This window comes from Lathyrus oleraceus, unplaced genomic scaffold (assembly GCF_024323335.1).
Source record: "Lathyrus oleraceus cultivar Zhongwan6 unplaced genomic scaffold, CAAS_Psat_ZW6_1.0 chrUn0400, whole genome shotgun sequence".
NCBI lineage: Eukaryota > Viridiplantae > Streptophyta > Magnoliopsida > Fabales > Fabaceae > Lathyrus > Lathyrus oleraceus.
Window position 1 is genome coordinate 21,919 of NW_026112791.1, and position 16,920 is coordinate 38,838.

At 28.8% G+C, this 16,920-nt stretch overlaps 2 protein-coding genes across 2 annotated transcripts; both read right to left on the reverse strand.

Annotated features, from left to right (window-relative positions):
• Positions 1-492: 492 nt before the first annotated feature.
• LOC127114136 (beta-galactosidase 7-like) lies at positions 493-3,362 on the reverse strand. Its single transcript, XM_051046525.1, has one exon. It carries the CDS (start codon positions 3,103-3,105, stop codon positions 589-591), a length of 2,517 nt encoding a protein of 838 aa, XP_050902482.1. The 5' UTR covers positions 3,106-3,362; the 3' UTR covers positions 493-588.
• A 10,495-nt stretch (positions 3,363-13,857) lies between these two features.
• On the reverse strand, positions 13,858-16,727 carry LOC127114138 (beta-galactosidase 7-like). Its single transcript, XM_051046527.1, has one exon. It carries the CDS (start codon positions 16,468-16,470, stop codon positions 13,954-13,956), a length of 2,517 nt encoding a protein of 838 aa, XP_050902484.1. The 5' UTR covers positions 16,471-16,727; the 3' UTR covers positions 13,858-13,953.
• Between the last annotated feature and the right edge of the window lie 193 nt (positions 16,728-16,920).

The window sequence follows — 16,920 nt, forward strand, 5'->3', positions numbered from 1 at the left end:
ATATTTTATTTGAAATATTTTAATGAATTTACTTACTTAATCTTAAAATTTTATTTTTCTTTCATAAATATTTTAAAATATTAGTGGAAGTGGGAGAAATTTTGTAGAATTAAGTTTATAATTGGAGTTATAGATTTTTATGACATCTAATTGCATAATTTAATTATGATTTTAAATCATGGAAGTGAATAAAAAAATGTGAGATAGAAATAAAAGAGAAAAGAGGAACTGCACTAAAGAATATAATTCTAAAGATCGTCACATAAAAAAATTATGACGTGGCATAGGAAAATATAAAAGATATAAGAGTGCACCTGAACATAATCAAAGCCCATCATCAAAGTCATCACATAGGATTTGTACACTCCTAATTTGTTTTCTAAGATAATAATAGTTATTTATACTTTTTTTGTTTATTTGTCTAGTCTAAAGTAAGAAAATGAAACTATGATGACTAAGGTTGTAGCATAAGTAAAAAATTGAAATTTTAAAAATAAAAAGTGGAGCCCAACAGAAAAATATAACATAAAGAAATATATGTCACACATTATAGAATGTGCTAACATGGAGACAAATTATAATATAGAACTACACGTGCACCATTTGTACACGATTATCTTCAGGATTAGAGCCATCACATAGGAGTTGCACAGCTAGCTGGCCATTTATGCCACCTTTAGTTATTCCAAATATGGAACTTGTCACGTTAATTGAACATAATTGTTTTCCACCACATGCTTTTTCGACCACTGCCACACTATGGCGTGATTCCCATTCACCTACTTGAAATGATCCACAATTTCCTTGTGGATCTCCATAGCTCGCAAACTGGATTTCTGAAATAGTTTTTCCATCAGGGCATTTTAGTTCTAAGGTTTTTCCATAATCTGTTCTTGCACATATAAAATCAATTGCAACTGTTTGAACAGACACATTAAAAGGGCTTCCACCCATTTCCTCAAACAAAACCAACGTGTTACTTTTTGTGTCATTATTTAAGAATGACCTTGGCACATGGTAAAACCTCTGAGATGGTTCTCCACAGCCACTCAAACATTTATCAGCTCCATAATTTCCTCTATAATCACATTTAATATCACATCCATTTTTGTCAGCTACCATTGTAGGCCAATACCTTCCAATACTTTGACCATTAACCCATGCATGTCCTTTTGTAAGGCCTATGAAATCCAAGACTACAGAGTCTTTACCTTCAGGGGTCTTAAAAGTAGTCTTGTACCAAGTCAATGGTTTTCCTATAACAACATTGTTTATGTTCCATTGAACTCCATTTTTAATTTTAGAATCATAGAACCTTCTAGCCTCACCGTTTAATCCAACCTTGTATGACCAACTAGATTTTGATAAATCCATAGTATTACCTGAACTGGTTGCAATGAGTTTCACAGGACCCCCAACAATACCAGTTTCTTTCATATCAAAAGATGCACCATAATGCGCATGACCAACTGTACCACTTAGTAAACTTATAATGTTGGTACCTTGTTTTAACGAAACGATTTTTTCATATGTAAAACGAAGGTTATCATATGTTCCCCACTGTGGGCCAATATATTGTCCATTAACATAGGCATGAAGAACATGGCCTGATGTGTTCACTTGCAAAGTTGCATTACTCCAAGTGGATGTTTCATTGATGAAAACCTTGGTCATGTACCACAAATAATCACTAGCATCAACGGTAACACTCTTTTGCTCTAAAAGTTGAGACGCGTTAAATGTACCTATTGCTTGTAAGGTGTCTTCCACAGGGTCAGATGCCCATGTCCAGATGAGTGAGTTTCCTAATTCTTTAGATAGTTTCTTCACATAAACATTTGTTTGTGCATCAACCTTTGCAGTGTTGAAAACTTCCTTGTTGCAATCTTGGAGAATAGACACTGACCAAGAAGGCACATGGTACTTTCCATCTTGTTGTAGATCAACTTCAACATCCTTAGAATTATGTGAATTACTCAAAAAACAAAATTTTTCTCCAGTGGCATTATTTGCATATGTAGTCAAATATACTGAATCTCCATATTGCTTCTCTGTAACCGTTCCATTAGTGAGAACCTTCTCTCCTAACTTTATGGCGGCATGGAGTTTTTTAAGATGTCCCCATTTTGGTTGGTTCAAGTTACCATATTCATCAAGTGGTGCATCATAGTCATATGCTGTAATAATATATGGACCACCCGCAGTTCTTCCAAAATTTGTTCCTCCATGGTACATGTAGTAGTTTTGGAGGACACCACCGTTTTGAAAAAAACGTGCAACTGAAAATGCTACATCTTCAGCAGTTCTGTGTGGCTTCCTTTCACCCCATTTTTGGAACCAGCCAACCCAATTCTCTGTAAACATTTTGGGGCTTTTAGGATTGTTTGGCTTGAAATTATCACAATAATAACCATTGCATGTGTTGATAATAGGTGATGGAGCATTGTTTTGCTTGCACATGATCCATGGGACGCCGACATTTTGAGCTAAAGCCATCTGGGCACACCATTTAATGTATGCATTCCCATCTTCTCCATAATTAGTTATGACATCTCCATATTCATTCTCAATTTGAGCTAAAATAATTGGCCCCCCTTGTGGTGCAAACAATCCAGCTTCTTTGCACAAGGTCACAATCTTTGTTGTGAATATTTTCATTTCCTCCTTAAAAACTACATTGTCAGTCCTTAGTTGAATCCCTGGCAAGTTGTGTAACCACATTGGGAAACCTCCATAGTTCCATTCAGCACAAACATAAGGACCAATTCGAAGCACAACATAAAGACCTTCTTCATGAACATTTTTTAGAAACTTGATGAAGTCTAGATTTTCAGAAAAATCATATTGGCGGCGAATAGGTTCGTGAAGGTCCCAAAATATATATGTTTCGATGGCATCAAGACCACCATCTTTTGCTTTCTTAATAAGATCTGGCCACATTTGGGAAGTGCTGCGTGGGTAGTGGATTGCACCAGATATTATTATTCGTCGTTCTCCATTGATGATAATGGCATTTGTATCATATTCAACCGTTGTTGCAAATGAGAAAGCACACAACAAAAATGAACATACAATAAAAAAGAGCCCAATCCTGGGATTAAACATATTGTTTTGTTCTCCAAAAAAATATTATTGTGTATTGTTTAAAATCAACAGGTTTTTATAGGCACAATTTATTATTTTATTATCCTATTTTTAGTTTATTTGTAAGCCATGTATAAAATCTATCCAATTTGCTAAGATAGATATTTGGGTCTATAATTAACTTTCCTCCATAACTTAAATTGGTCTTTCGGTTATAAATTATGAATTGTCATTTTCTATTGTGAAAGTTTCTTTTGTAAAATATAAAATAACAGTTGGCTAAAAGATCTTATCTTCATTACATATTAGCTAGCCATCTTATGTTTGTACTCCTAAAAAAATCATATTAGCAACACACATCCAATTCCGATTATCATAAAAAAATACAAACAATTTTTTAATAGTTTTTTAACAATAACAATATTTTCTAAAAAACATAATTTTCAATTTCATAAAGTATTAAAATTTTCAAATAATATCTAGAATTAGAAATTAAAATTACAAAAATAAATTTAAGTAATTTAAAGAAGTTGTGATTTATTCACAAGATAACTTAGTATATTTGTATATAATTAAAAAATGGACTAATTATCCATAAAACTACTGAACAACTATTAATAATTATGAACATTGGTAAAGTTGTACAATATTAAAAAACTAAAATTATATATAACTTTTTTTTTCTCAATAAAAGCATTAAATTGTCATTATAAAAAAACAGTCATTACAAAAATCAATCCAATGGATCCAGGTATCAACCAAAACAAGACCTATTATATTCAAGGATGAATTGTATTCACATGGTTTTCTAACTCTCTATGCAATGTACATCTCGCTACAATATTTCGTATTATCTTATCTTTTAAATATGGGTTCTTATCTCTTTGTGAAAATATCTTCTCATTCCTACTTCTCCAAATCTCATAAACTGCTTCCGCTATAGCTATTTTCAAAATATGCCACTTCCAAACTTTTATCTTTGTTTCTTTTATCATCCACATTTTCTCTCTATTCCAAATATAAAGATTTCTTCTAATGCCCATCCACTTTAGAATGTCTCTCCAAATATGGTTAAGAGCATCACAAGCAAAAAAGAGATGGATCATGGATTCACAATTCTCACAGAAATAACATTTACTAACATTTATAAAACCAAACCTCATTCGTCTATCTTTGATGGAGAGTTTACCATTCAACTTTATATAATTATATCATAAATTTTTTTTTGACGCATACTTGGTATCTCTTGGTGGTTCTTGTAACATCTCATACTTTCTCCAAGATATTATTTAGAATTTACTATTAAAATGGACTGTTTTTTTATAAAATGGAATACTTATAATGAAAACTGAAATAAAATTCGGAAAAAAATGTAGATTTAATAAAATTGAGCAATGGTTCGACAAATTGCTAGCGAAAGAAAATCAGTATCCGCATTTCTAATCGAGTTCAAATGTTAACAATAAGTGAAGTAAAATAGTATAACACAACGACCAATTATTAAATAAAGTGCTAATTTGCAAAAATCTTATTTTTCTTCCATACGCCCTTCAAGCAACACATTCAATCATGCATTTTTTCTTGAGTACCTAAAATGTTAATTGTAAGGGTCAAATTCCATATGCACGTTGAATCATGTTCACCATAAGAAAATGTCATAAAATAGCACAAAACACTTCACCAAAAAAACTATAATTAAAAGTTTTTTTTGTATTATATATATATATATATATATATATATATATATATATATATATATATATATATATATATATATATATATGTGTGTGTGTGTGTGTGTGTGTGTGTGTTATGAAATGCATGAACCCAAAATGACTAATGAGACATTAACCATCTATATATGTAAATCCATTTCAATGGCGGAAGCTGTCCTAAAGTCTCTTGCCACAAAACTCTAAGAAATGTTAATTTGTCACAAAAGCTTTTGACAGAAAGGCCTAAAAAGCGTCAAACTTTTTATCAAGACATAACAAGTGACTCTACTACAACATTCCACATAATGCATATTTCACTAGGATAACAAGTACATCTTTTATGAAATTGAAAAAGTATAGGCTGAGTATTTTTACGTGTAAGATATAAATTGAGTTAATAAATTTTTATAAAGCTGAAAGTTGAGAGATAAGACAGACAAAAGTGACACCGATTGAAGCAAACAATAGAGAAAATTATTGGAATGTACATGACTTTTTCAAGATAAGGAGAATGGTTCTATTTATTAGGTTTATTCAATTCTCACTTAGTCCAAACACCCCAATTTTTAGGAACCAAATTCACTAAGTCAACAATTTTTATTTTTTTCAATTACTAACCCACTAACTACCTATTGCGTATATTCTTAAGATCACACACATACTGCTATAAATAAATTTGGTACCATAATAAAGCACATGCTTATACACTAAGTGCACAAGTAAGCATTTTATATGGTAGTGGACAGTCAACAAGACCAAGGCAATGACCCTAACTAATATTTATATTACGTTACTAAATATTCTAATTTGTCGAGTACCGGTATGTATATTTACATTATAATATTCAAAACAAAATTCAATTTCTATTTATATCTATTAAAACCAATGCAACAAACACCTAACCTTAACTTCTTAAAAAATAATCCACATCATTCGATTAGATCATGTGTACAACTTTTACTAAACCACTAATCAAAATACCACTATTTGCCAACACCCCATATGATATTCTTTGACTCTTTCCATACTAAAATCCATTTTCTCCCTCTCTAATTTCTCCAAAACCAGGCTAGGAGTGGCAAAACTCAGAGAAATGGAGAGAAACTTATAATTTTGTACCTTAAAGAAAATGGTTTCAAGTACTTCTCAGTAGAATAAGAGAGTAATCAAAGTAATCACTACTCCTGTTGCAAATATCTCAGGAAGTCATTCTGTTCTTGCAAAGTTGATTTTGAATTTCTCTAATTACATTTCTCGATTTTGGATTAGTGTTGCATAATTAGTTATGTGTGTGGTTGTTATTGCAGGATTATATTTTGGATTTCTTCCATCACGATTAGATTTTCATCTTCCCACCGTTATGGAAAAATAGATTTTGGAATGTTTTCTTGCAAAATTCTATTCTGGATTTCTCCGACTGGATTGTTGTTCTTGCAGAATTCTACTTTAGATTTCTCCAATATTATGAAATGATTCAAAATCTTCAGAAAAGAACAATGTTAGGGAATAAACAAATTTGTTGCAACGTTTTCAATCCCTCTTCTTTCATTCCAAGTAGTTTCATCAAACAATATCAATAAAATGAGTTTAAAATCCATGTATGTTAATTTCATTTAGAAACTTCTTGCATTTGCTCTCTTAACCACAATTATTAAGATCTTCGGAAAAGGTGGTTTGAAATGGATTAAAACTGATTTATCGTTGTTAACCCTTCCTAATACTTTAATTCTTGGAATTCCATTGTTGAAAAATATGGATAATGATGAAGTTGTTGTTCTTTTAGCTTAGATTATTATCTTAAAGAGTATGCTTGTTTTCTTGTAGAGTTTGATTTGGTACAATTTGCTTTTTTTGTATAGGAATTTAATGTTGTCAAGAACATGCTATATGCACCTTCTTCACAAACTACATAGGTACAAGACAAATCAATTTTGGTTTTCCTTTCTTGCATAATTCTATTTTTATTTCACTAAATTTTTTAAAAAATATAACACATATTACATTTTTATGCCAAATATTAATAGTATCACAAATGGCCAAAGTAAAAAATTACGAGAATGAAATATTTACCTACCTACTAATAATATTATAATAATTTATTTTAAATATAACATAGGAAACAATCGATATGGAAATAATTGAAAGAGATCACTTTCTACCACATGTTATTCAAGTTAATAATTAACTAAATTTATTATTATTGGTAATCAAAATATTTAATGTTAAATTAGAAATAATAAACATAGATATTAAATGTCTTTTAGATTATTATGAATGTTTTTTATTATTATGAGAATTAAATTTAACACCTTTAATAGTTAAAGGCATATGAAATATGTATAATGTATTATATATATTAATCATTAATTCTAATATTAATAGCATTACAAGGGTATAAAAAAGTTACTAAGATAAATATTAAATAAAAACAAATTTTACTACAATTTTTTTTCATAAACAGTATTTATTAAAATTGATTTATCACCATTTAATTTGAATCAACAAAAATTAATTTTATTCTGTAATAAAAAATAAATTTTATCTGTCACTAATAATAGGGGATGGCCGACTACTTTGAAGACAAAAACATCACAAATCATTATAAAAAGTTATTGAAAACATTAATGTCATAAAATATAATGTCATCATTAAAAAAAACGAATGATAAAATATTTACAATAAATTATATTTAAAGTTGTTCTCAATTAAATTAAATAATGAATATAATAAATATTTAAATTTTATATTATTAACATTATTACTGAAAATTTAAAAACTCATTGAATTCTATTACATTATACTTTTGATTATCCATATGTAATTTAACTTAATTTTTAATTTTTATTAATAAATAATAAAATAACATCAAATTTACATCTATTTATTTCCTAACGATAATAGAAAGTTATCAATTTCATTTTTGAACTAAATTGAAATATTTATTACCAATAAAGATTTAATAAAAACTTTAATTGGAGTTATGATGAAACAATTACACTACACTTCATTTTAACCATTAATATTATCATTTTAATTTACTATATTATTTTTCAAAAAAAGTATAAATAAAATATTATTTATGAGCACAAAAATGTCATAAATAATTGTAAAAAATTATTGAAAAAATTGATGTCATAAAAGTTAATTTCATCATTAAAAAATGTGATAAAAACTAAATAATGAATATAATAAATGATTTAATTTTGTATTATTAATTTTTTTATTAAAAATTGAAAAATGAATGTGAATAATAAGTAAATTATTTTACTTATAAACATTAAAAAAAATTTACATATAAGATTTTATCCTAAATATTAACAACACATAATAAAATGACTACTGGGACTTTAATATTTTAAAAAATGCTTGAAAAATGACTACGGGAACTCTTTTGCCAAGTCCTCCGGTACACAAAAATTAACTATCGGAACTCTTTGGCAAAGTCTTCCGGTATACAAAAAAAATATTAAAAAAAATTTGAAAAATAACTACCGGTACTCTTTTGTAAAGTCTCCCGGTATACAAAAAAAATTATTATTATTTTAAAAAATAAATAAATAAATTAGTTAAAAATATATAAGGATAAAATTTGTAAGGGTGTAAGGATAAATGTAGGGGTATGAGGTAAAAATTTGCTGGCACAAAGGTCTAAAAAACTTTAATTTATCACAAAGGATATATAAACCCGAATATATCTACTTTTTTTGTAAGAATTTAACGCATGAATTAATGATAATAAATAAAATAAACTTTTTTTTAAATCATTAAAGATAATCAATAAATTGATGGACTTAAATTACTTACCTATTTAATTATTGACAATTTTAATTTTGTTATAGTTAAGAATTAATTGGATTTCAATTTCATATCTAGTGGTTAACCCTTGCATAGAATATTCCTTTATTATTATCACAATTTCATTCATTGAGCCGATTAAAATAATAAACATAGGAAAATATATACGCTTCAGTCATAAGAAAAGTCATAGGAACGCATTGTTGTATATAAACAACAATCTCTTAACTTTTTTTAATACCACACCATAGCAACTATCTTAACATGGATCATAAATAATAATGATTGCTTACTCTGAGTCAGAGTCGTTTGATTGTGGAACGTTTATAATGTGCGAAATAAAAAAGAACAAACATTAGTAGAAATAATTTTGTTAGATGAAAAGGTAATAACTTGTTATTTAAAATATTGTGTTTATTGTTAGCAAAATATACTTTTATATTCAAAATATTTAACATTATTATTTTTTCTTTATAAAATAATTGATTCTAATATTTTATTGCTATATATTTTTTTCTTCAGGGAACTCCTTTACATGTAACAAAAGCCAAATAGCTTATACCACGATTTAGAGAAATGATAGAAGAGAGAAATTCATATACCATAACAAAATATAAAAAATACTTCATGTAAATGAAACATACAAACCAATCAAAGGCTTAAAAATGCATGTTTTTTGGGAACGACTTATGTCATAAATATTCAAGACTCATACTCCACAATTCCACACTATTATTTTGAATTTGTCACCATAGAAACAATTTTAGAAAGAGTTGGAGACAACAATGTTCTTTCTGGTAGTATTATACATAAGTTACCCTACAACAATATAAATTATATTATATAACTATATTCAGGTTTCTTTTCAGACATGATTGGAGCGCTTCATTCTCTTGGACATTAAGAACACATTTACTCATAAGGAAAACCTACAAAAATTCTCAGACTTGAGTTAAGGCTACAAGAGTAAGATTTTAACTACCCATATTTGCTTATTCATATAGTCGTATATAAATTAAGTGTATTAAATTAAAATTAATCTAAACATTATAATAATAATTTATTCATTTATACATATGAATGAAATTGTAAAGGCCATGTTGTGGGAAAAATAGCTATTGAATTTGAAAATTTGATGATAAGTCAATAAAAAAATGACCATAGTTGCAATCACCTCTACAATAGTGAATGTGTTTAGAGGTAACTATATATTTAAATCTTATATATATTATATTCACTCAGAAGTATTACCATTTTCACTAATAAACTTAAATTTTTGATCCACCGCTCGATCAACTCAACTTCAACTATTCAGATTTACATCAATCTAGAAAATTCAGAATTCTAAAAAATTAGTGTACCCATTGATTATACTTTATTTGGTTACTAATATTTATTAATTGTCTTTTTATTCTGTATAAACTATACACTCCATCAAATACTTAGCTAGAAATAAAGGAGATTCCTATCATTGAGTTTTAAAATATGTCACCTCAAAAGATAATGACTCAAAATAGAACTACACTACAAAATGTAATGGCAATGACATGAGAGTCAGATATTAAGGTACACTATACATTTTAATTAAAAAATATTTTGTAAATACAATTATGTTATTTTACTTACCAATTTTTTTAAACTTTTAAATATAGGAAGTTTTCTTCACAATTTCAGTAACTATAAATGAAATTGACGATAGGTTTGGATGGCATTACATTGGATGTGAAAAATGTATGAAGAAACTTCACCAAGAATGCCATGAATTTAGGTGTCCTTCGTCTGAACCACCTTCCAAATACTCTAAATAAAGGTTAGACATTTGCAATCATAAACCATCTTATTAAAAAAATTATTATTAATATAAGGTAATGCCGAAATGTTAAAAGTTAAATGTATAAACTTTTTTTTTTGAAAAATGTGCATTGTTTTTATTAAAAATTGATAAATAATTTTTTCATTGTTTTTCCAACACAAACTTTCCATTTTTAGACTACTTAACATGTGCCCTTAGGGCACAAGTTAATCACATGTTCAAGATAATATTGAAAGTGTTCCATGAAACCGCTAATGCGAGTTTTTATAAAAAAAATAATATATATCATAAATAAAATTTTAGTTTATTTCAAAGACTTATTTTTACCATATGCACAACCTTCTTTACAACCAGCGCATCACGCAGGTCGTATACTAGTTTACTATCATTTATAAAACCAAAACTCATCGGTTTATGATTGGTGGGGAGCATACCATTTTGCTATATATAATTATATCATAAGAAAATATTTGACATATATTTGGTATCTCTTGGTGATTCTTGTAACATCCCATACTTTCCGCAAGATATTGTTCAGAATATACTATTAAAATGCGACTGCTTTTTTATTTCTAAAATGGAATACTTATAATGATAACTGAAATAAAATTCAAGAAAAAAAGGTAGACTTAATAAATTTGAGCAACAGTTGGAAAAATCTCTAACGGAAGAAAATCAAGTAAAATAGTGTACCATAACGACCAATAATTAAATAAAGTGTTAATTTGCAAAAATCATGTTTTTTCCCTTACGCACTTCGAGCAACACATTCAATCATAAATTTCACCTAGAGTATCTAAAATGTTAATTGTACGGGTCAAATTCCATATACACATTGAATCATGTTGACCATAACAAAATGTCATAAAATATCACAAAACACTTCACTAAGAAAAATATAATTAAATTTTTTGTATATATATATATATATATATATATATATATATATATATATATATATATATATATATATATAAATATATATATATAAATACAATGAAACCAAAACCACTACTGAGACATTGACAACCCAGATATGTTAACTCATTTAAACAGGGAAGCGGTCATAAAGACTCCTGCCACAAAGGTCTAAAAAAACGTTAATTTATCACAAAGGATATGTAAACCCGAATATGTCTACTATTTTTTTTAGGAATTTAACACATGAATTAATGACAATAAATAGAATAAACTTTTTTTTTAAAATCATTAAAGATAATCAATAAATTGATGGACTTGAATTACTTACCTATTTAATTATTGACAATTTTAATTTTGTTATAATTAAGAATTAATTGGATTTCCATTTCATATTTAGTGGTTTACCCTTGCATATAATATTCATTTATTATCATCACCCTTTCATTCATTGAGCCGATTAAAATAATAAACATATATACGCTTCAGTCATAAGAAAGGTCATAGGAGAACTTTCTTAACATCGACCATATTCACTATATATCCATTCGTAGAAATGATTTTGTTAGACGAATAGGTAATAATTTTTTATCTAAAATATTGTGTTTATTGTTCACAAAATATACTTTTATATTCAAAAAATTTAACATTATTACTTTTCGTTATAAGTTAATTGATTTTAATATTTTATTGCTATTTTTTTTCTTCAGGGAACTCCTTTACATGTAACGAAAGCCAAATAGCTTATACCACAATTTAGAGAAATGATACAAGAGAAAAATTTATATACCATAAAAAATATAAAAAATACTTCATGTAAATGAAACATACAAACCAATCAAAGGCTTAAAAATGCATGTTTTTTTGGGAACGACTTATGTCATAAATATTCAAGACTCATACTCCACAACTCCACACTATTATTTTGAATTTGTTACCATAGAAACAATTTTAGAACGAGTTGGAGATAACAATGTTCTTTCTGGTAGTATTATACATAAGTTACCCTATAACAATATAAATTGTATTATATAACTATATTCATGTTTCTTTTCAAACATAATTGGAGTGCTTCATTCTCTTGGACATTAAAAACACATTTACTCACAAGGAAAACCTACAAAAATTCTCAGACTTGAGTTAAGGCTATAAGAGTAAGATTTTAACTACTCATACTTGCTTATTCATATATTCGTATATAAATTAAATGTATTAAATTAAAATTAATCTAAACATTATAATCATAATTTATTCATTTTTTCATATGAACGAAATTGTAAAGGCCATGTTGTGGGAAAAAATAGCTATTGAATTTGAAAATTTGATGATAAGTCAACCAGAAAAGAATCACAGGTCGATGATACCATGTGAAGATGGACTCTATGCAAATCATGCCATGGAAATGACAAGCTTTTGGCTATGGCTTGGAGAAGAAGAAAGAAAGGCTAACATGCATGCAACGATGAGAAAAGTAGAACCAATGTATTGGTTAATCTTAATCAGTTACATGAGCATTGTTTTGCTTATATATGAAGTAATCTTCAACTAACTAACCAACTATAGTGTAACTAACTTAGAGTTAAGTTATTTATGTTATGGATGTTAGTTACATCATCATGTAGTTACATCGGCATGTGCATGCGTATGATTTACATTATCATCATCATTTCTATTATCATTAACAAAATCAATAATAAAAATTCAACTCATCATCCAATTTAATATCACTAGCTTCTATGTAACTCTTAATAGTCTTAACACATTCATATTCTCTGGCATTGAGTCATCGTCTTTGTATATCATATTAAACAACTTCCAAATTAAACGTGTTTTATTTTGTGCGTTTTTACGGTCATAGAACTCTTTTAATTTATTCAACATTTATGACCTTGATTTTACTTCTTATAATCTTCTTCCTATGGGATAAATATGTTCAAACAAGCTATTCATCTATTTGAATTATTATTAAATAGGTTTTATTTTATATATTATTAATTTAATTTTTTGGTTGATTTTAGTAATTTTTTCTAACTTTACATTATATTTTATTTGAAATATTTTAATGAATTTACTTACTTAATCTTAAAATTTTATTTTTCTTTCATAAATATTTTAAAATATTAGTGGAAGTGGGAGAAATTTTGTAGAATTAAGTTTATAATTGGAGTTATAGATTTTTATGACATCTAATTGCATAATTTAATTATGATTTTAAATCATGGAAGTGAATAAAAAAATGTGAGATAGAAATAAAAGAGAAAAGAGGAACTGCACTAAAGAATATAATTCTAAAGATCGTCACATAAAAAAATTATGACGTGGCATAGGAAAATATAAAAGATATAAGAGTGCACCTGAACATAATCAAAGCCCATCATCAAAGTCATCACATAGGATTTGTACACTCCTAATTTGTTTTCTAAGATAATAATAGTTATTTATACTTTTTTTGTTTATTTGTCTAGTCTAAAGTAAGAAAATGAAACTATGATGACTAAGGTTGTAGCATAAGTAAAAAATTGAAATTTTAAAAATAAAAAGTGGAGCCCAACAGAAAAATATAACATAAAGAAATATATGTCACACATTATAGAATGTGCTAACATGGAGACAAATTATAATATAGAACTACACGTGCACCATTTGTACACGATTATCTTCAGGATTAGAGCCATCACATAGGAGTTGCACAGCTAGCTGGCCATTTATGCCACCTTTAGTTATTCCAAATATGGAACTTGTCACGTTAATTGAACATAATTGTTTTCCACCACATGCTTTTTCGACCACTGCCACACTATGGCGTGATTCCCATTCACCTACTTGAAATGATCCACAATTTCCTTGTGGATCTCCATAGCTCGCAAACTGGATTTCTGAAATAGTTTTTCCATCAGGGCATTTTAGTTCTAAGGTTTTTCCATAATCTGTTCTTGCACATATAAAATCAATTGCAACTGTTTGAACAGACACATTAAAAGGGCTTCCACCCATTTCCTCAAACAAAACCAACGTGTTACTTTTTGTGTCATTATTTAAGAATGACCTTGGCACATGGTAAAACCTCTGAGATGGTTCTCCACAGCCACTCAAACATTTATCAGCTCCATAATTTCCTCTATAATCACATTTAATATCACATCCATTTTTGTCAGCTACCATTGTAGGCCAATACCTTCCAATACTTTGACCATTAACCCATGCATGTCCTTTTGTAAGGCCTATGAAATCCAAGACTACAGAGTCTTTACCTTCAGGGGTCTTAAAAGTAGTCTTGTACCAAGTCAATGGTTTTCCTATAACAACATTGTTTATGTTCCATTGAACTCCATTTTTAATTTTAGAATCATAGAACCTTCTAGCCTCACCGTTTAATCCAACCTTGTATGACCAACTAGATTTTGATAAATCCATAGTATTACCTGAACTGGTTGCAATGAGTTTCACAGGACCCCCAACAATACCAGTTTCTTTCATATCAAAAGATGCACCATAATGCGCATGACCAACTGTACCACTTAGTAAACTTATAATGTTGGTACCTTGTTTTAACGAAACGATTTTTTCATATGTAAAACGAAGGTTATCATATGTTCCCCACTGTGGGCCAATATATTGTCCATTAACATAGGCATGAAGAACATGGCCTGATGTGTTCACTTGCAAAGTTGCATTACTCCAAGTGGATGTTTCATTGATGAAAACCTTGGTCATGTACCACAAATAATCACTAGCATCAACGGTAACACTCTTTTGCTCTAAAAGTTGAGACGCGTTAAATGTACCTATTGCTTGTAAGGTGTCTTCCACAGGGTCAGATGCCCATGTCCAGATGAGTGAGTTTCCTAATTCTTTAGATAGTTTCTTCACATAAACATTTGTTTGTGCATCAACCTTTGCAGTGTTGAAAACTTCCTTGTTGCAATCTTGGAGAATAGACACTGACCAAGAAGGCACATGGTACTTTCCATCTTGTTGTAGATCAACTTCAACATCCTTAGAATTATGTGAATTACTCAAAAAACAAAATTTTTCTCCAGTGGCATTATTTGCATATGTAGTCAAATATACTGAATCTCCATATTGCTTCTCTGTAACCGTTCCATTAGTGAGAACCTTCTCTCCTAACTTTATGGCGGCATGGAGTTTTTTAAGATGTCCCCATTTTGGTTGGTTCAAGTTACCATATTCATCAAGTGGTGCATCATAGTCATATGCTGTAATAATATATGGACCACCCGCAGTTCTTCCAAAATTTGTTCCTCCATGGTACATGTAGTAGTTTTGGAGGACACCACCGTTTTGAAAAAAACGTGCAACTGAAAATGCTACATCTTCAGCAGTTCTGTGTGGCTTCCTTTCACCCCATTTTTGGAACCAGCCAACCCAATTCTCTGTAAACATTTTGGGGCTTTTAGGATTGTTTGGCTTGAAATTATCACAATAATAACCATTGCATGTGTTGATAATAGGTGATGGAGCATTGTTTTGCTTGCACATGATCCATGGGACGCCGACATTTTGAGCTAAAGCCATCTGGGCACACCATTTAATGTATGCATTCCCATCTTCTCCATAATTAGTTATGACATCTCCATATTCATTCTCAATTTGAGCTAAAATAATTGGCCCCCCTTGTGGTGCAAACAATCCAGCTTCTTTGCACAAGGTCACAATCTTTGTTGTGAATATTTTCATTTCCTCCTTAAAAACTACATTGTCAGTCCTTAGTTGAATCCCTGGCAAGTTGTGTAACCACATTGGGAAACCTCCATAGTTCCATTCAGCACAAACATAAGGACCAATTCGAAGCACAACATAAAGACCTTCTTCATGAACATTTTTTAGAAACTTGATGAAGTCTAGATTTTCAGAAAAATCATATTGGCGGCGAATAGGTTCGTGAAGGTCCCAAAATATATATGTTTCGATGGCATCAAGACCACCATCTTTTGCTTTCTTAATAAGATCTGGCCACATTTGGGAAGTGCTGCGTGGGTAGTGGATTGCACCAGATATTATTATTCGTCGTTCTCCATTGATGATAATGGCATTTGTATCATATTCAACCGTTGTTGCAAATGAGAAAGCACACAACAAAAATGAACATACAATAAAAAAGAGCCCAATCCTGGGATTAAACATATTGTTTTGTTCTCCAAAAAAATATTATTGTGTATTGTTTAAAATCAACAGGTTTTTATAGGCACAATTTATTATTTTATTATCCTATTTTTAGTTTATTTGTAAGCCATGTATAAAATCTATCCAATTTGCTAAGATAGATATTTGGGTCTATAATTAACTTTCCTCCATAACTTAAATTGGTCTTTCGGTTATAAATTATGAATTGTCATTTTCTATTGTGAAAGTTTCTTTTGTAAAATATAAAATAACAGTTGGCTAAAAGATCTTATCTTCATTACATATTAGCTAGCCATCTTATGTTTGTACTCCTAAAAAAATCATATTAGCAACACACATCCAATTCCGATTATCATAAAAAAATACAAACAATTTTTTAATAGTTTTTTAACAATAACAATATTTTCTAAAAAACATAATTTTCAATTTCATAAAGTATTAAAATTTTCA

Coding starts and splice junctions, on each gene's coding strand:
- LOC127114136 (XM_051046525.1), bottom strand. CDS start 3,105: ATGTTTAATCCCAGGATTGGGCTCTTTTTTATTGTATGTTCATTTTTG.
- LOC127114138 (XM_051046527.1), bottom strand. CDS start 16,470: ATGTTTAATCCCAGGATTGGGCTCTTTTTTATTGTATGTTCATTTTTG.